Here is a 21263-nt window from a genome sequence, read left to right as displayed (position 1 = left end):
AGTTTTTCCCAAGAAATTTCCTGACTTTCTTTTCTGTTGTTGTCGCAGTTAGGTTTCCATTTGCAAAAAAGGTCCCCCTGGTAGATGTGTAACTAAACCGCAGTGTTAATGATTAACCATCAGGAACTGGATGACTTCACATTTTCTAAACAACAAGATACAAATGCATTCGGGTGATTTAGCTGCGGTTTGTGAACGTAGTGTTGCCAACAAATGATTTGGTTAATGATTTATTAACTCCACACTGCTGATGTAATCTTGTGATTCACCAGGGGAAAGAGAGAGAAGGAAGAAAAGAGAGAATCAAAGGGAGAAACGCGAGGGGGAAGAAAACAATCCAGAGAATTATTTTTCTTTTTATGTCATTGAATTAAGCTTTGGAAGCCTGCATTAAAATAAAAGCTTTAGTATCGTGCACAAAGTTCTCACATTCTTTACACTGTCCTAATGCTTTAGTGGAGAAGAGATTATGGAGTGAGCAACGTGCAGTTTCCATTTATTTCCCCACTTCACACAGAGATCACACTGAAATGAATACCTTTCACACGGCATGGATTTAGATTCCAGCTGAACTGAAGCCATGGATGAACAGGGCTGCCTCGGAGGAGGAGCGATGGGAACGCCTGAGTCTAAAGAAGCTGTCTTGCGATGGAGTGTCTCCAACGTTGCTCCTTGGGCCTCTGTGTCCACGGGGCAGGAGCCGGCTCTCCCGTGGCTAACACCTGAAGGGATTTCCGGCCCCACGGCTCCCTGGAGGAATGTCTCTGAAGCTGCCTGTTCAGATTCCAGCGTGGGTGAGGAAGGCGGTGAGGGCCGGGACTTTCGCTTTGTGGATGCGCCTGACAGGAGCTTTAAGAAGCCTTTCTTTTCCTTCTGTGAAGCAGCAAATAAAGAGTTTAGAACAATAATTTCCAACGGCAATCAACGTCACATTTAACAGAGTCTGAAGTTGGCATAGCTCGGTATGGCTCCTGCTCTGCCCAAGACCACAAGAAACTACAAAAGATCGTGAATGTAGCCCAATCCATCACGCAAACCAGCCTCCCATCCATTGACTCTGTCTACACTTCCCGCTGCCTCGGCAAAGCAGCCAGCATAATTAAGGACCCCACGCACCCCAGACATTCTCTCTTCCACCTTCTTCCGTTGGGAAAAAGATACCAAAGTCTGAGATCATGTACCAACTCACTCAAGAATAGCTTCTTCCCAGCTATCATCAGACTTTTGAATGGACCTACCTCGCATTAAATTGATCTTTCTCTACACCCTAGCTATGACTGCGACACTACATTCTACACCCTCTCCTTTCATAGAACATAGAGTACAGGCCCTTTGGCCCTCGATGTTGCACCGACTTGTGAAACCAATCTAAAGCCCATCTAACCTACACTATTCTCTATGTACGGTATGCTTTTCCTGGATAGTGCGCAAGAAACAATGCTCTTCACTAATACATATACTGATACATGTGACAATAATAAATCAAATCAAAATCAAACAGTGTAGCGGTTATCCATGTGACAAATAAACAAGAACATGTTCCTCTGTGAAACGTATGCTCAGAGGAAACTAATAAATCACTCTTTATCTGCTTCCACTTTACATCAATTTTCCTCTTCAAAGGCAGACATTTCCGAGGTGCCGTACTGTACCACGGGTGCTGGCAGCACCCAAATGGTAATTCTTCATGAATTTAGAATAATTTGGGATTAAAAAACTAACAGATCAGGGTAGATTAGATCAGAGTGAACAGAGTATAGAGAAGTTACAATTATTACTGAGAAGTTACAAAGTGCCTGAAAAATAGTTTGCATAAGGACACCTATAACCACTGTTAGAGAATTTAGGTATGTATTTTTGAAAACATATTCTGTATTAAAAGCATATACCTTAGATATTAACACAATGCTCGTAAGGCATGATAGGACATAGTTAAGTAAAAAGAACCACATTTCTTGGAACAATGCAGCTACTGAGAAAAGGGAAGAGCAACTCTTATCAAGGGCCAGACAGCCCTAATAAATAGGATACACATTGCACCAGATAAGAGGGTCTGGAAAGTATCAGACAGTGAGAAAGGCCAATGAACTGATCATGTAGTCCCATGCAGTCAGAGGGGAAATGTTATTAGCTAAGGTAAATAATCTATACGAATAATGATTGGCTAATAGCCAGCTGGGACGAGCAAGGGGTGGGCAAATGGCTTTCAAAAATTGTATATTGTAGTACTGAGAGTGATGTAATCTCAGAGTAGATTTGGAACTCCCCTAAATCTCTCTCCCTCGTACATTGACCAAGCTTGGAAAATAAAGAAACGTCTTTTACCAGAATACTGTCTCCATGAGTCTTTGTGTTTGCTGAGCTGTAATTAAGAAGGGGAATCCCTCACTTGAAAGCTAGTGGAATACATAGTCTCTGAAAACGCTCCAACAGGAAATAATTATGAGAACAGTATGCTTCCAATGAGGATGCCAATTTAAATTTACAGGTGACCATTATTGTGCCATGGGAATTAGTGGTTCCCTCCGCCACTCCAGTCAAATAAGACATCTCAAAGAAAACTGCTTCTCTTCAGACCAACTGATGTTTACTAATGAGACAAAGGAGCTGAGATAATGAATTAATCCCTGAAAAGGCATTCTCACCTTAGGAACACACGATGCACAGCCAGAAGGGTGGTCTGTACTGAGGTCAGCCAACCTCGATCCACCATATTCCTGGACTACAACATTCCTCTCCTTGTCAAGCTTCCTTCCTCTTTTGCAATTACACTTTTAAAATTTACTCGTCCCCTGGACCCAGCTTTCGTTCCTTCACTTGATCTATTATGCCCACAATTACCTTGACCATCATCACTTTTGTGATGATGGTCAAGGTAATTGTGGGCATAATGGATCAAGCTTGCAAGCTTGGGAGTTTCAAAGCCTGTACTTCTTTGAGACGGCCCCTAACTGAAACAGGAAACAGAAACAGGGGCGGCACAGTGCCAAAGTGGTTAGCACTGCTGCCTCACAGCTCCAGGGACCTGAGTTCGATTCCCGGCTTCAGGTCACTGTCTGTGTGGAGTTTGCATGTTCTCCCTGTGTCTGCGTGGGTTTCCTCCCACAGTCCGAGGATGTGCAGGTTAGGATGATTGGTCATGCTAAATTGACCCTTAGTGTCCCAGGATGTGAAGGTTAGAGGGATTAGCAGGATAAATGTGTGGAGTTGTGGGGATAGGACCTGGGGTGGGATTGTTGCCGGTGCAGACTCGATAGGCCGAATGGCCTCCTTCTGCACTATCGGGATTCTATGATTTCTGTGAGGAGGCAAGGTCCAGATTTCTCGGGGAGGGGTTTGTTAATTGGATTTCCTGGTTGCGACATCGGACTCGGGTGGCTTGCGAGGGAGGAGGAGGGTGATTTAGGGGGAAAAGAAGAACAGTTTGGTAATTGGAATTTAGCGAGTAGTCACAATGGGCAAAACTCAAAATAAAAGGCCAGTGTGGTGGTGGAGCAAGGTGTGAGAGGCAGCTGAAAAGACTGGAGCCTGAAGAGCTGTTGAGTATTCCAGGCACAATGAGGAGCTGGATGGTTTTAACCAGAGCCAACCAGACCATGTACCACTGAATAATTAAACAAAGGTGATACTGGGAAAGCTACATGATCGTAATGAATGGCAGCACAGGCTCAGAAGGCCAAATGGCCTCCTCCTGCTCCTATCTTCTATGTTTACAGCACCAGTACTGTCGTGAACTAAGTGAAAGAGGTTCCCCAGAAGTGCGTCGGTGGTCCACAAATGTGTGGGTTAGAAGAATCACAGGATCCCTACCGGGCAGAAAGAGGCCATTCGGCCCATCGAGTCTGCACCGACAACAATCCTACCCAGGCCTTATTCTCGTAAGCCCACTAACCTACCCCACTAACCTACACACCCGGGACACTAAGGGGCAATTCAGCTGCTTCTCACACGTTGCTCCACCACCACATTGGCCAATGCACTTAACCTGCACATCTTTGGACTGTGGGAGGAAACCAGAGCAGCCGGAGGAAACCCACGCAGACACGGGAAGAACGTGCAGACTCTGCACAGACACTGGCCCAAGCCGGGAATCGAACCCCAGGTCCCTGGCGCTGTGAGGCAGCAGGTCCTTTTGACGCTAATTTGATTGACAACTTAATGGTTTTCTATTCAGCCTCCAGTCAGCTGTGATTATTTACCTTTCCCTGCATGCTTGAATGCATTGTTCCTGACTGTGATGTTTACACAAAAGAGGAAGTGAAAAGCACTTACCTCTTTTGAAGTTGCCTGCAGCTGCGTGTGGTCACAATTGCTTCCTGCACCCACATACTAGCTTTTAATGACTCATGAACAGGGTCACCCAGGCCCCTCTGGACACCTGCATGTCGCAACCTCTCACCATTTAAGAAATGCTCTGCCTTTCTGCTTTTTCACTCAAGTGGATAACTTCACATCTATTCATATTATACTCGATCTGCTAGAAAGAACAAAGGAGAGTACAGCACAAGAACAGGCCCTTCGGCCCGCCAAACCTGTGCTGATCATGATGCCCTAACTAAACTTAAAAAACCTTCTGCCCTTACTCGGTCCGTATCCCTCTATTCCCTCCCTACTCATGTATCCATCCAGATGCCTCTTAAATGTCGCTAATGTGCCTGTTTCCACCACCTCCTGCGTTCCAGGCACCCACCGCTCTCTGCGTGAAAAACTGCATGCACATCTCCCTTAAACATGAACTGCTATGTTCTAGACGATTCATGGTCGCGACGTAGGAAAATGCCGTAACCACTATGCACAGAGCGGGCTCTCACAGACAGCACTTTGATAATAACCGGATAATATTTTTTCAGGGAAGTTGTTTGAAATTTAAATATCAGTCAGAATATCGGGAAAAATTCTCTTGCTTTTCGTTTTGAAGTGGTGCTGTAGGATCACTCAGGTCCACTGAGACGAAAGATGAGGCCTCAGATTAACATTTAATCCAAAAGATGGCAGGTCTGACAGGGTAGCACTCCCTTGGGACGGCACTGAAGTATCAGCCTTGATTTTTGTACTCAAGTCTCCAGAGTGGGGTTTGAACCAACAAGTTTTGAGTTCAAGAGACATGTGCGCCGTGCACTGATCCACCTTTCTCACAAAGTGAAGAGAAACACCTCTCACCTTCTCTCTGCTCTCCTTCTCAAATTTATTTGCAGCTGAAGCTGTCACGGGCGGGGTGGCAGGCGCTGCAGGAACAACGCAGGCCGCGATGCCTGTCGGCTCCCCTTCCAAAGATGCGGCGCTGATGTTCGGAGGGGTTATGGCGGCGGTGGCAGAGGTTAGAGCAGCGCCCGGCCTCGCTGCCGCGGGAACGGCGACAACGGTAAAAGGGGCGACGGCTTGCTGTGGGTGTGGCAAGGACACGACTTGCTGAGGAGCCACTGTCGTCGCCGGGATGGGGGAAGCCGGGTTGTGGGCTTGTATGGGGGTCACCGCTGCAGTCGGTCTCTCCTGGCCCTGGGCAGCAGCTGTCGGGTGAAAAGAGGTTTAATTGTTTAAACGCTACTGAATTACAAAGCCATAGATTCTCCTTACAGCAGAGTAAGCATTTAACAAAAATGCTGAAAATTATGGAGGATTTTGATAGAGTGTCTAAGGACAAACTGCTTCCATTGGTAAGAGGGTCAGTAACACAGATTATAGGTAATTGGCAATTAAACCAAAGCGGTAAAGAGATTTTTAAAAATATGCAATGAGTTAGGGTCTGGAATACACTATCTGAAAGAGTGATGGAAATATCTCCATCTTCAAAAGAGATATAGGCTGAAAGGAAAATAATGCAGAGCTATGGGAAAGAGCAGGGGAGTGGGAAGGATTGGCTACCCATTCTTCTATGTTGTATGATTCTATGATAAAAGCTCCAAGCAAAAACACAACTGGAGGAAAGTTCACTGGCCGGTATCAAGCAACAGAACATCAAGCCAGCAAATACAAAGAAAGATGGGGTAGCTAGAAGCTATGTACTTTGCTGAGGAGGTCAGAACGAGCAGGTATAAGCTTAACATTAGAGCTAGTACCTTCAGGGGTGATCTCTTCACACAAAAGGTTGTGGGAATCTGGAATGCGAGATTGAGGCTATTAAGGATGGCTGTCTTTGGAACACTGATAAAGCTTTTTGTTAGATAAGGGTATTAGGGATATGGAGCAAGGTAGAGAGATGGAGTTAAGATAGAGATCAGCCTTGATCCAACTGAACAGAGGAACAGGTTTGGACCGCTGAATGGCCTCTGTCTGTCCCTCCTTGTGTTCCCAGGCTTACAACGGGCAATCTGATGCAGAAAATGTGAACCAGTTACAGGAACTTAGATTCAAAACTAAGACAGGAGGTATTGTTGTGGAAATCTTAACAGGGTCTGAGCTCAGGTCCCGTAGAAACCAGTCAGTGCAGGTCAGCAAATCATGGAATGTACACAGGGAAAGGCATTGATCCAATAAGAGGGAGTGTGTATTTCAGGTGGAAAAGCAGACATCCCTTCCTCTGGGTGTCTTAAAACATCAGAGCAAAGAATAGGCAAACAACACGAGGAAGGCATACGGCACGGTGGCGCAGTGGTTAGCACTGCTGCTCCACAACGCCAGGGACCCGGGTACAATTCCGGCCTCGGGGTGACCATCTGTGTGGAGTTTGCACTTTCTCCCCGTGTCTGTGTGGGTTTCCTCCGGGTGCTCCGATTTCCTCCCACACTCCATAGAGGTGCGGGTTAGGTGGATTGGCCATGCTAAATTGCCCCTTGGTGTGAGGGGGATTAGCAGGGTAAATCGTAGGGTTACAGGGGATAGGGCCTGGGTAGAATTGCGGTCGGTGCAGGCTTGATGGGCCGAATGGCCTCTTTCTGCACTGTAGGAATTCTATGACATGGTGGCTCTTGCTTTGCTACCCAACGCGCTGGGATCAGCAGTCTGAGTAAGATTGTGCTTGCGAACAGCAACATCATTGGCACACTGGACTCACCTGTCCGGACAGCGTTGCGAGCCTGGTTGACCGTCATCTGACCTGTCATGTGCATCAGAACCTTGGCCTGTGGATTGGTCGCCTGTACATGTGCTGCTGATATCACTGCGGTGGGGATGGGTGGGGTTGGACTAATTGGTCGACTGAAGTCCAGGCCGTTTCCAGGAGCTTTGGGCTGAGGTGTCACCACTGGCAAGGGCACAACTGCAGTCACTCCTCGCCCGACCTGCGCTGTCACCACCACCGGCAACTTTGGCTGCCCTGTTGCAGATGTTGCCCTGCAAATAATTTAAAATCGCAAGATTGAAGATAACAGGCTGAATCTGAACAAAGGGAAAATATTGTGGATGCTGGAAATCTGAAATGAAACCGGTAAACGATGCAAGTATTCAGCAGGTCTGGCAGCATCTGTGGAGAGAGGAACAGAGCTAACCTTTCAGTGCAATCTTTCATCAGGCTGAATATGAAGTTCCCTTTTAACCAATGAAGGATTCTACAGACAAGTCATAGAGGTTTACAGCATGGAAAAAGGCCCTTCGACCCAACTTGTCCATGCCGCCCAGTTTTTACTAAGCTAGTCCCAATTGCCTGCATTTGGCCCATATCTGTCCTCGTCAGTTCCATTTTGATTCACACTTGGTGCATTAAAATCTCCTTGTTGACCACAGGGAGTGTTCAAACTTAATCCCCCCCATCCCCCTGCCCACTGGGCCATCTGTCACTTGCTCTTAAGTTTTGCTTTCACTGAGTACCGACCTTTATTCTTCCATTAACACATTCTGAGACTTTCATGCAACTGCTAGCACCTTCTCCCATTGGTGGCCAATGATGCTGCTGTTCGCCAAGCACAATCTTGGCGATTAACGCTTCATCCATCTCAGGGCCTACACATCTTTGTTGCAATCTTTCCGAGCTCTCACCAATCACTCACTTTATACTCTATTCCAGCCCCTCTTATACAGTATATAAAGCAACACATTTCTCCCTCTCTTTAGCTGAAGGGGTTTTTCTCATGTTTAAAGTTTTCAAGTTTATTTATTAGTGTCACAAGTAGGCTTACGCTGCAATGAGGTTACCGTGAAAATCCCGTGTCGCCACACTCCGGTGTGTTCGGGTACAGAGGGAGAATTTAGCATGGCCAATGCACCTAACCATCATGTCCTTTAGACTGTGGAAGGAAACCAGAGCACCCAGAGGAAACCCATGCAGACACAGGGAGAATGTGCAAACTCCACACAGACAGTGACCCAAGCTGGGAATCAAATCTGGGTCCCTGGAGCTGTGAGGCAGCAGTGCTAACCACTGTGCCATGTTTAGTGATAGTTGAGGTGAGGTTAATTCAAAACGGAGTTGTATTGGGCGGGGATCCTGGATTCAGGATTCAATCCTGGACCGGGGAGCGGCACGGGCTTGGAGGGCCGAAGGGCCTGTTCCTGTGCCGTATTGTTCTTTGTATTATTTATTTAGCTATGCAGTTATTATAGAATCCCGACAGTGCAAAAAGAGGCCATCGGCCCATCGAGTCTGCACCGACTCTTATCCAGGCTTACCGCAAAACCCCACGTATTTACCATGATAATTCCCTTAACCTACATATCTTGGGACACTAAGTGCAAATTTACCATGCCAATCAACCTAACTTGCACATCTTGAACTGTGGGAAGAAACTGGAGCACCCGGAGGAAACCCACAGAGGTATGGAGAGAACATACAGTCACCCAAGGATGGAATTGAACCTGGGTCCCTGGCGCTGTGAGGCAACAGTGCTAACCACTGTGCCACCATGCTGCCCTGTAGCTACTTGTACCAGATCTGCTGTCATGGTTTGTCACACTCATCTGCCTTCTCCCATCCTGACACATCCACTGTAGCTCGTCTGCAACCACGGTGGCCCAGTGGTTGGAACTGTTGCCTCACAGCGCCAGGGACTCAGGTTCGATTCCCAGTTTGGGTCATTGTCTGTATGGAGTCTGCACATTCCCCCTGTGTCTGCGTGGGTTTCCTCCGGGTGCTCCGGTTTCCTCACACAGTCTGAAAGATGTGCTGGTTAGGTGCATTGGCCATGCTAAATTCTCCCTCTGTGTACCCGAGCAGGTGCCGGAGTGTGGCCACTAGGGGATTTTCACAGTAACTTAATTGCAGTGTTAATGTAAGCCTACTTGTGACAATAATAAATAAACTTTACTTTTTACTTTACTTACTCGTCATCCAACTATGCCTAGGTTAACCCTTCTTTCTGCTCCCCCTCACTTTGTCCTCCAGATCTCTGTAGCTTTTCGGCTCCGATCAAAAGGGATACTGACACTTTTTTCTATTTCTTTCTGTTTTATCAAATCCCTGCAGTGTGGTCACTCAGCAGCTCAGGGGCCGGAAATGGGACCACCAGGCGGTTGTCCCGGAGAACATGGCGGGTAGTGCAGGAGTCCTGTGTGGTCCTGCTTGCCAATCGGTTATCTGGTTTGGGCACCGGTCAGGGCTTTGGATCCTCATAAAGTACATGGGGTGAGTGAAGTAAAAAAATAAATCAGGAAAAGTTTCATCTATGCCTGGAGCTGTTCCTCTATTCATCAATTTCAAAGCATATTAAGGTTCACCAGGATGTTGGCTGGTCTCGAGGGTGTTGGCTATGAGGAAAGGTTGAATAAACTGGGATTGTTTTCACTGGAAAGACGGAAGCTGAGGGGAGACCTGATAGAGGTCTACACAATTATGAGAAGCACAGACAGGGTGGATAGTCAGAGGCTTTTTCCCAGGTTGGAAGTGTCAATTACAAGGGGGCACAGGTTTAAGGTGAGGGGGAAAGTTTAAGGGAGATGTGCGGGGGAAGTTTTTCATGCGGAGAGTGATGGGTGCCTGGAACGCGCTGCCAGAGGAGGTGGTGGAAACAGACGCATTAGCAACATTTAAGAGGCATCTGGATGGGTACATGAATAGGGAGGGAATAGAGGGATACGGACCGAATAAGGGCAAAAGGTTTTTTTTTAGTTTAATTAGGGCATCATGATCAGCATAGTCTTGGAGGGCCGAAGGGCCTGTTCCTGTGCTGTACTTTTCTTTGTTTTTTTTGTTCTTTGACTCTGATATCATTTGCCTCTATATCTTGAGGACTCCCTCCATTTGGATCATTGTACAATTCACTTATATATTCTGCTACTGCATTCCTTTCTAACAATATTTTACTAGCTTTGTTTATTTTTTATGTACCCACTATCTATTGTTATCACTTTCTTTCTATCTGTTAAAGATTTTGTCTTCTGATACAAAACTCTCACGTTGCGATTCCTTTCCAGCTCCAATACTTCGTCACACATCTCACTATATCCTTTCTCTTTAGCCTACCTACGTGTATTCTTTATTTTCTTTTCAATTTCATCATGCTCTGCTGTGTTTCTTTTCTTTCCTCTGTTAGGGAGCACTCCAAGGTATATTATGAAGTTAACCTAGACCCAAACGTGTTTTTCATTTTGGCATTAGGCCGAGCATAACATGTTTCACTCCAGGTGTGATTCGATTGACCCACTGGGAAGCTTTTATTAAAACAAGCTTTATTTAAGAATGCAGTTAGAATAATTGAGAAAGAATTAACGTAACTTTTACAAATTGAAATACTTAAACATGACAAAGTATACTTCTTAATAGCTATCCATCTCTATAGTTCCAATTTAAGCAATATTCCCATAGACATAAACCCTACTTCAGAACCAATTCGCACCAAAAACTGATATGTTCACACAGTTACTAGATTTCCAGCCCTTTAACCGCTCTGGGCAGATACGGACAGACTCCTGCCTTCTTACTCCCATATAGCATATATCCAGAGAAGGACATATCCTCAAACAGCAGACCTTGAGAGAAATAAACCTAGTTTCTGGCTGATCCCCATCTCCAGACAGAGAAAGAGCAACTTCTCTCTGCAGCAACTGACTTGATTTCTCTCTGTAAGCCTAGTCCCACCCAGTCATATGACCTTAGCTGACAATCAACCCAATCAAGTCCCGCTCTGATAAACCCCTGGGGAAAGCACTAAGATAACCACCCTGCATTAGTTCAGATTAAAACAAACATGGTAACAATTAAGATCAATTATGCTGCTGCAGAAACACCAGGAACTGCCGGATACAGACAAAACGGCAACGGTAATTAACCAAATAGCTAAAACAGATCCTGCACAAGATACATGACACAAATACATTTCTTAAAGGCACAGTATTGTCACACCCCTTTCTACTATCATTGCAAACATCTCATCTTGCATCTACATTTTCTCTTCCATTCAGTGCTAATCCACCCATTAAAACAAAATACTCAAGCAAGTATATTATTGCTGCTACTTTGGCATGCTTGGTTTCATCAGGCAGAACATTGAATACAGGAGTTGGGACGTCTTGTTGAAGTTGTACAAGACACTGGTATGGCCACACTTGGAATACTGTGTGCAATTCTGGTCACCCTATTATAGAAAGGATATTATTAAACTAGAAAGAGTGCAGAAAAGATTTACTAGGATGCTACCGGGACTTGATGGATTGAGTTATAAGGAGAGGCTGAATAGACTGGGACTTTTTTCTCTGGAGCGTAGGAGGCTGAGGGGTGACCTTATAGAGGTCTAAAAAATAATGAGAGGCATAGACAAGGTAGATAGTCAGTATCTTTTCCCAAAGGTAGGGGAGTCTAAAACTAGAGGGCATAGGTTTAAGGTGAGAGGGGAGAGATACAAACGTGTCCACAGGGGCAATTTTTTCACACAGAGGATGGTGAGTGTCTGGAACAAGTTGCTAGAAGTAGTAGTAGAGGGGGGTACAATTTTATCTTTTAAAAAGCATTTAGACAGTTACATGGGTATGATGGGGATAGAGGGATATAGAATAGAATAGAATCCCTACAGTACAGAAAGAGGCCATTCGGCCCATCGCGTTTGCACCGACCACAATCCCACCCAGGCCCTACCCCCATATCCCTACATATTTTTACCAAGTAATCCCTCTAACCTACACATCTCAGGACACTAAGGGGCAATTTTAGCATGGCCAATCAACCTAACCCGCACATCTTTGGGCAGTGGGAGGAAACCGGAGCACCCGGAGGAAACCCACGCAGACACGAGGAGAATGTGCAAACTCCACACCGACAGTGACCCAAGCCGGGAATCGAACCCAGGTCCCTGGAGCTGTGAAGCAGCAGTGCTAACCACTGTATGAGCCAAATGCAGGCAATTGGGATTAGCTTAGGGGTTTTTAAAAAAAAGAGTGGCATGGACAAGTTGGGCCGAAGGGCCTGTTTCCATGCTGTAAACCTCTATGACTCTATAACTTAACCCGCACATCTTTGGACTCTGGGAGGAAACCGGGGCACCCGAAGGAAACCCATGCAGACACGGGGAGAACGTACAAACTCCACACAGACAGTGACCTGGGGTTCCTGGTGCTGCGAGACAGCAGTGTTGACCACTATGTCACCGTGTTGCCACAGTAGAGAGAGCTGAGAGGTTTAGGGAGGGAGGTGGCTAAAGGCACAGCCATCGATGATGGGGCAAAGGGGTTTTGGAGCACAGGAGGTTAGAATTGGAGGGATGCAGAATTCTTAGAAAGTTGCAGGGCTGAAGGAGGTTACAGAGAATAGGGAGGGGGCTTTTGGACACAACAACGTGCTCAAAGAATCTAACATCATCTGGTCAAAGAAAATCATTTTGCAAAGATCATTTGAAATGCAAAGGCATAATTTGAATCTGCGACTGAAAATAAGTTAGTATTTTCAGCAGACTGAGCTTATCAATTTAATAACTTCTGCTTTAAGTAGTGGTGTGAATTTAAGTAAGGGACTACTAGTTCAGGTTACGTTTTAACAATGATGAGGTATTGTAGACTTAAAACTTGACTCTTGGGTAACAACCCATCTGAGGTTAAGGAAATCCTTAAGTACACACACGACATAAAATGTCTTTTCTGGTTGACAACCTTTTTCCAACATCCACATTTAAAATGGAAACCACTTATACAAACATGTCATACTGCAATTACACCCTTCTGTCTGTGGTAACACAGCAGTGCCAAGTATTGCTTCTCTCAACCCTTCTGTCTGTATTGCAAGAAATTCCAATGCTGCAGCCAAAATTATACTTCCGAATAACACGCATAAATTATATAGCATTACATCAGATATATGGCACAGAAACAGGCCATTCAACCCAACCAGTCTATGTTTATGTTCCACCTAAGTCATTTCCCACTGTTACTCATCTCAATCTACCATGGTAACGAAAACAGAAAATGCTGGAGAAACTCAGTAGGTCTGACAGCAACTGTGGAGAGAGAATAGAGCCAACGTTTTGAGTCATCCTGAGTCCAATGCGACTTCTTTGGAGCAGCCTCTTGTTGTAACAGCCCTATTGTTATATTAAAAATGAAGTGTATCCTCGAATTCACCATGCCACCAGAATGCAAGTTTTATTTTATCCCTTTGCGGGGTGTAGGCAATACCAGCCGGCGTGAGAACACTGTGGTGTGAGGGTGGCAAGGTGGCACAGTGGTTCGCACTGCTGCCTCACAGCGCCAGGGATCCGGGTTCGATTCCCGGCTTGGGTCACTGTCTGTGTGGAGTCTGCACGTTCTCCCCATGTCTGCGTGAGTTTCCTCCGGGTGCTCCGGTTTCATCCCACAGTCTGAAAGACGTGCTGGTTAGGTGCATTGACCCGAACGGAGTGTGGCGACTAGGGAATTTCACAGTCACTTCATTGCAGTGTTAATGTAAGCCTTATTTGTGACTAACAAATGAACTTTACTGTACTTTTACTTCTACAGTCCATGCGGTCTTGGTATTCTGTGCAATGCTTTTTAAAAAATATATAACTAAGCCAATTCAGGAGTCAGTTGAGAGTCAACCACACTGGCGTGGAACTGGGAGTCAGGATACAGGCCTGATTGAGTTAGAATGGCAGATTTCCTTCTCTCAAGAGCATCAGTGAATTCGATGGATTTTCACTGGTAAACTGACAGCTTCATCCGAGCCACTTGTGAGCGAGGCCAGCTTTTTAATTTCCAAATTTTAATTTATTAAACTGAATTCAAATTTCCCCAAATGGCTGCAATTTAAACGGGTGTTCGCAGGATGATCAATCTTGTAACATGGCTGCCACATGGACAAGGGCAGCAGATACATGGGAACACCACCACCTGCAAGTTCCCCTCCAAACCACTCACCATCCTGACTTGGAAACACATCGCCGTTCCTTTCCAGTTGCTGGGTCAAAATCCTGGAATTCCCTCCCTAACGGCATTGTGGGTCAACCCACAGCATGTGGACTGCAGCGATTCAAGAAGGCAGCTCACCACCACCTTCTCAAGGTTAACTAGGGATGGGCAATAAATGCTGGTCAGTCAGCAACGCCCGTGTCCCACGAATGAATAAAAAAAACATGACGCAGGAGTACAGTGGTGCAAAGTAACATAATGCTTTGAATTAGGTTCAGAGAATTGACTTACTGACCTGGTTACAGGAGCCATATAGTTCCCAGGAAAAACACCGATTTTGCCCGTGTGCATCGATGTTCCCTTGAACCATCCATCCTGACAACGCTCAAGCACAAGGAATATCTCTCCTTTTCGCAACTCCAGCTCATCCTCTTTGCGAGGCGTGTAGGGATACAAAGCAACATACCTAAAGACAAGGATAAAGTATGAGAAACTTATCAGCCCAGAGAGGCATGTTAGCCCTGGCTGGAGAAACATAGAAGATGGGAGCAGGAGGAGGCCATTTGGCCCTTCGAGCCTGCTCCGCCATTCATCACAGTCATGGCTGATCGTCCAACTCAATAGCCTAATCCTGCTTTCTCCCCATAACCTTTGACCCCGTTCACCCCAAGTGCCATATCCAGCCGCCTCTTGAATACATTTAATGTTTTGGCATCAACTACTTCCTGTGGTAATGAATTCCACAGACTCACCACTCTTCGGGTGAAGAAATGGCTCCTCATCTCCATTCTAAATAGTCTACCTCAAATCCTTGGACTGTGACTCCTTGTTTTGGACTCCCCCACCATCGGGAATATCCTCCCTGCATCTATCCTGTCTAGTCCTGTTAGAATTTTATAGGTTTCTATGAGATCCCCCACAATTCATGTACAGACTATAGTCTATACAAGACTATACTGCACAGTTGTAAATCAGAGGAAGAATTCCAGTCTGTCCCATAATTAGTGGGTTCATTTGAGGAACGTGGAGAAATTGCATTGCGGCCTGAAGGAGAGGCAGGTCTACAATTTAAACAGCACCATACTACATTGTGCGTCAGAAGGCAAATGACTGCTGTTCTTGCAAAACACATCTTGACTCACTATAGGCAGTACGAGTAAATAAGGCAATTACAAGATTTTGGATGAATCCAAACAATGTATTGGTAAACACTAAAATATGTAAAATTCCATTTGCATTTTCTCTTTTCCAAAACTCATTCATAGACATCTAACTTCCTCATAGATTGAAGCACATATGAGTATGCGTAATGTTTTGTGTTAACCCAAACGGTGGCACAGTGGTTAGCGCTGCTGCCTCACAGCGCCAGGGACCCAGGTTCGATTCCCGGCTTGGGTCACTGTCTGTGCAGTCTGCACATTCTCCTTGTGTCTGCGTGGGTTTCCTCCGGGTGCTCCGGTTTCCTCCCACAGTGCTGGTCAGGTGCATTGGCCATGCTAAATTCTCTCTCAGTGTACCCGAACAGACGCCAGAGTGTGGCGACTAGAGGATTTTCACAGTAACTTCATTACAGTGTTAATGTAAGCCTACTTGTGACACTAATAAATAAACTAAAACTTAAAGAAACGTTTCAATTCTGGTGCAGGTTATGGAATGTCGGTGTGCCACAATTAAGAAGCCAGCAGGTAAGCAGTGAGGTGAAGGTATTTGCTGAAATTGCATGTGGCACATCTTTGGAAAGAAGAGCCCAAGTTGTGATCTGAAAGAAATACGTGAAATTTCAAAAAGGGATCGATAGGGTAGAAAGGAAATGATGTTTCCACTTAGAAAAGAGCCCAAAATTAAGGACCGCAAGTAAGAGGTAGTCATTAATAAATCCAATAAGGAATTCAGGAAAATTTTATTCACTCAGGCTGGTTAGAAAGTAGTTGAGGCAAATAGTATAGATACAAAGAATAGAGGGATATGGACCAAGGGGAGACAGAAGGCATTAGGTTAATTTGGCATCATGTTCGACACAACATGGATGGCCGAAGGGCCTGTTCCTGTGCTGTGCAGTTATTTCACGGGTCTTCGGTTAAGTACACGTGGATGAACGGTACAGAAGAGGGTGCAGATTAGGTGAGGTGAGACTGAAGTGAGGTAGGGGGTGAGAGGAACCTCGTGTAGAGCATAAAGACCAATAAAGACCAGTTGGGCTGGGTGGCTCACTTCTATGCTGTAGGTTTTATGTATTGCAAGTGACTCCTGCTAATTCAACAAGAAATGTGCTACAATTAGTTTTAAACAGGAGAGTCAGCGGAATGCAATACATCCGCAACGCTATGTTAACTCAACATCACTATAATTACACAGTTCTTCCTCGAGACTTTTCCCTGCCTGTCTGATGCTGAGCTGAGAAAGGAATCTTTTTATTAAGAGAGTCCACTTCACTGAGAAGGCTTCAGGCCAATTAACTGTCCAACAAACTGCTCTGGAAACTCTGCTCACATTTTGGCACCTCTGACAAATTCCACCACAGCAGCTGAGACGATCTACAACGTTCTAAAACAACCCATGACCTTTCAAAAAAAAACGTCATATCCGTTCTATCCCCCAAATTTAATGGGTCCATTAAAAATTCCAGTATTCGGATCCACATCTTCGCCTAAGACTATTCCGTTCTTTCTTGCGCCATACCTGCCCTCTCAGAGTACCAAGTTTCACTGAAATCGTCAAATTGGTTTTGAGATATATTGTTTACAAACAGGGGTGAAGATAATGAGGGAGCACACTGCAGAATGGAAATGTGAAGGCCAATATCGCAACAGCAGCTACGGATAAGAAGCTTTGGTCTGGAGTTTCCCTCAGCCCTGGAGATGGGTGGTGAGGAAAAGCAGCAAGGAAATAAAACTAAATTTCAACGTTGGCCCTATTCTAACTTGATCCAGTCTATAAATAAATTGGATTCATTTCTCATATATTTAGTTCTGTTACGTACATATTTGGCCGCACTTGAGGCCTTGGATGTGCCACCTGGTCAGCTGGTCCCAATGTCGGCCTTGGAGTGCTAGAAGCAGAGGTGGTAACTACAGCATTCGAAGGAGGTGGCGGCGGAGGTGGTGGGTGATTTTCCTGCAGAAAGACAAAGACATGGTGTTAGGGCAGTACACGGAGATAGCACATACTCCCCAGGAACAGGTTATTCAACTCAACTGCTATATACCAGCATTCACGCTCGACTCGAATCCCCTTCCACTCTTATTTCACTTTTGGAATATACTTCCATTCTTTTCTCCCACATGTACTTATCTAACTTCCCCTCGCATGCATTTCATAGAATCACAGAATCCCTACAGTGCAGGAGGAGATTATTCAGCCCATCGAGTCTGCATCGACTCTCCAACAGAGCATCTTACCCAGGACCACGCCTGCCCTCTCCCCGTAACCCCACACATTTATCGCGCTAATCCCCCTAACCTACACATCTTTGGATGCAAAGAGGCAATTCAGCATGGCCAATCCACATCTTTGGATTGTGGGAGGAAACCAGAGCATCCAGAGGAAACCCTAGTAGACACGGGGAGAACATGCAAACTAAAGTAAAGTTTAATTATTAGTCACAAGTAAGGCTTACATTAACACTGCAATTAAGTTACTGTGAAATTCCCCTAGTCGCCACATTCCAGCGCCTGGTCAGGTCAATGCACCCTAACCAGCATGTCTTTCAGACTGTGGGAGGAAACCGGAGCACCCGGAGGAAACCCACGTAGACAAGGGGAGAACGTGCAAACTCTGCACAGACAGCGACCCAAGTCGAGAATCGAACCCGGGTCCCTGGCGCTGCGAGGCAGCGGTGTTAACCACTGTGCCACCGTGCAGCCAGCATTTATGCCTTTCTCTTCAACAACTTCTTGTGGTTCCACAGTCAATCCACAATTCCTGATTTGATTTATTGATGCCCGTCTGAAATTTATGACATCCAGTTTTGGAAACGTCTGCTCTCCGTCGACCCTAACATTTCCCTTTCATAATTTTTAACACTCCTTTTAGGTCACTTGTTGGCCTTCTCTTTTCAAGAAAAACCAGCAAGAACTGGACAAGAAGCAAATCACATTTCGATGGGATAGGCTGGTTGAACCAACAAGACTTTCCCTGGGATAAAAGCAAAATACTGCGGATGATGGAGAGGATGAAATTAATAACAGTAAATGTGGGAATAACTCAACAGGTCTGGCGGCATCTGTGGAGAGAGAAGCAGAGCTAATGTATCGAGTCCAACATGATTCTTCTTCAGAACCTCTTTGTGTTCTGATGCAGAGGCATACAGGACTCAAAACATTAGCTCTGTTTCTCGCTCCACAGTTTCTGCCAGACCTGCTGAGTTTTACCAACATTTTCTGGTTTTAATTTCAGGTCTTTTCCTGCTCCTTCTTTGTAGGTTTATTACTAAGGTGGCCAGAAATTTTACATGTGTGCTTGCATGTATATGTTGGGAGAAGAAAGGGATCGAGTGCTGTGATCGAGTGTTTTACAGTCATACTAGGATGGAATAGACTGTATAAACCAGTTTAGTCTTTGTCAGTCCTTCTTCAAATCAGAGACATTTTACAACACAGGAGGCCGCTAACTGGCTCATTGCCTCTGTGCTATTTCATATTCTCAGATCCCTAAATTGGCCTAATTATCATTCTCTGGTTTCCATCACCTCTCTCAGGATCTGTGCAAATGTTCGGTTGGGGGGGAGCAGGGAGTGGGATTAAGGGTGGTGAGCTGAGATTGGATTTTTTTTTTAAATGCTTCATGGGATGTGGACATCACTGACAAGTTGCCAATCCATCATTGCCATTGAACTGAGTGGTTTGCTGGGGTATTTCACAGCGCAGTTAAGAGTCAACCGTATTGCTGTGGGTCTGGAGTCACATGTACATGTAAACCTATCAACAAAGAGCAGGAGTAGACCATTCAGCCCCTTGCTCAACAAGAATCCATCTGCCTTTGCCTTAAAAATATTCAAAGACTCTGCTTTCACAACCTGTTTGGACCGTACAGAAACATAAAAGATTATGAAGGGAATAGATAAGATAGAAACAGGGGGGTTGTTTCCATTGGTGGGTTAAACTGGAAATAGAGGGGCATAGCCTAAAATAGGGGGAGCAGATTTACGACCGAGTTGAGGAGGAACTTCTTCACCTAAAGGATTGTGAATCTGTGGAATTTCTGCCCAGTGAAGCATCGAGGTTACCTAGTTGAATGTTTTTAAGGCAAAGATAGACTTTTGAATAGTAAAGGAATTAAGGGTTATGGTGAGCGGGCGGGTAAGTGAGGTGAGTCCACGAAAAGATCAACCATGATCTTATTGAATGCACAGCAGGCTCGAGGGGCCAGATGGCCTACTCCTGCTCCTAGTTCTTATGTTCCTAACCTTTTCAGGAAGAGTGTTCCAAAGAATCACGACCCTCAGAGAAAACATTTCGCCTCATCTCTGTTTTAAATGGACGACCACTTAATTTTAAACAATGATGTCTTAGATCTAGATTCTCCTGGACCAGGTAAGGATGGCAGGTTTCCTTCCCTAAAGGGAATTAGTGAACCAGAACGATAGTTATGAAAATCACTAATGGTGATAGATAGTGGTGACCACAAAGAAAATTGAGACTAGCTTTCAATTCATCTGCTGTGATGGGATTAGAACCCGTGGGAGCATTAGTTTGGGCGTCTGGATTTCTAGTCAGGTGACATTAACCACTACACCATCTACCTTGCATGTCGATCGGTGAAAGTTTTAAGTCATGCCAGGATGAGACACACTCAATCGATCACCTGTCTCTTCTCTGGCTGTTTTCAATTGTTGGCATTACCATGTGCTCAGCTTCATGCACAAGACATGGATGTTGAATGCTCTAGCAACTAATCGAAAGGCAGCCACTGTCACAAAATGAATCATACAATCCCTACAGCCATTCAGCCCATCGAGCCTGCACCGACAACAATCCCACCCAGGCCCTATTCCTGTAACCTCACGTATTTACCCAGCTAATCCCTCCGACACCAAGGGGCAATTTAGCATGGCCAATCCACCTAACCCGCAAATCTTTGGAGTGTGGGAAGAAATTGGAGCTCCCGGAGGAAACCCACGCAGACATGGGGAAAATGAGAGCTCAATTTGCACACAGAAAGTTTGTTAAGTGCAAATCATTGAAGGAAGTTTAAAAAGTAGGCTACACTCCAATACAATCTTTTAAGAATGCAACAGAATATTGCAGTAAACTGCTGGACACCAGTCTGCTGAAATGTCTTCAAGTTGTCGAGATGGATTAGCTGGTACTCTACCACAACCCCTTTATTCGAACATTGCTGCACAAGATTAAAAATAAATATCCTTTGACGCATTCTCCTCTAAAAGAGCTTTACATGCAATTTTAATGAGCCTGAAAACCATCGCTACACTGATCATTTAGGTCACATCCTATTTCAGTCATAACACTGTTTAAAATCCAAGCTTTTAGCAAATGCAACAGCGTATCAGCTGAAAGCTACAAATTCTTATGTTGAACTTTCAAATATAAGACTATGCATCTTACAGGCTGTATAAAGTACAACGGAGAGAGTGAATAAAATATTTTCCATTCTTTCCTCTTCCCATGGAAATCTCAAGAGAAGCCATCAGTGCCACTCTTCATAGAATCCCTACAGTGCAGAAGGAGGCCATTCAGCCCATCGAGTCTGCACCGACCACAATCCCACCCAGGCCCTATTCCCGTAACCCCACATATTTATCCTGCTATGTCCCCCTGACACTAAGGGGCTATTGACCATGGCTAACCAACCTAACCCGCATATCTTTGGACAGTGGGAGGAAACTGGAGCACCCGGAGGAAACCCACGCAGAGACGGAGAGAACATGCAAACTCCACTCAGGCAGTGACCCGAGGCTGGAATTGAACCCGGGTCCCTGGTGCTGTGAGGCAGCAGTGCTAACCACTGTGCCACCATGCTGCCCAATAATGGAGACGCACATCCGTATCCAGCTACCTTTTACCGCCACAGTGCCTTAAACTGAGCCTCTTAAGTTCCTAGCTGACAGTTCAGTAACCCATAACAAG

The 21263-nt window shown here is 45.4% G+C and overlaps 1 protein-coding gene across 1 annotated transcript in view; it reads right to left on the bottom strand.

Moving 5' to 3' along the window:
• The window catches only part of sh3rf1 (SH3 domain containing ring finger 1), a 184133-nt gene that overhangs the window by 8963 nt on the left and 153907 nt on the right, over positions 1-21263 (bottom strand). The window contains exons 7-11 of the mRNA XM_078215134.1: positions 17159-17292; positions 14474-14644; positions 6992-7269; positions 5161-5507; positions 539-873 (exon numbers count right to left, since the gene is read on the bottom strand). Of these exons, the coding sequence (XP_078071260.1) occupies positions 539-873; positions 5161-5507; positions 6992-7269; positions 14474-14644; positions 17159-17292 (1265 nt within the window). The remainder of the gene's footprint in view (positions 1-538; positions 874-5160; positions 5508-6991; positions 7270-14473; positions 14645-17158; positions 17293-21263) is intronic.

Source organism: Mustelus asterias, chromosome 6 (assembly GCF_964213995.1).
Source record: "Mustelus asterias chromosome 6, sMusAst1.hap1.1, whole genome shotgun sequence".
In the NCBI taxonomy this organism is placed as follows: Eukaryota; Metazoa; Chordata; class Chondrichthyes; order Carcharhiniformes; family Triakidae; genus Mustelus; species Mustelus asterias.
The sequence above is the reverse complement of the archived record's forward strand: the minus strand, read 5'-3'. Positions and strand labels throughout refer to the sequence as shown.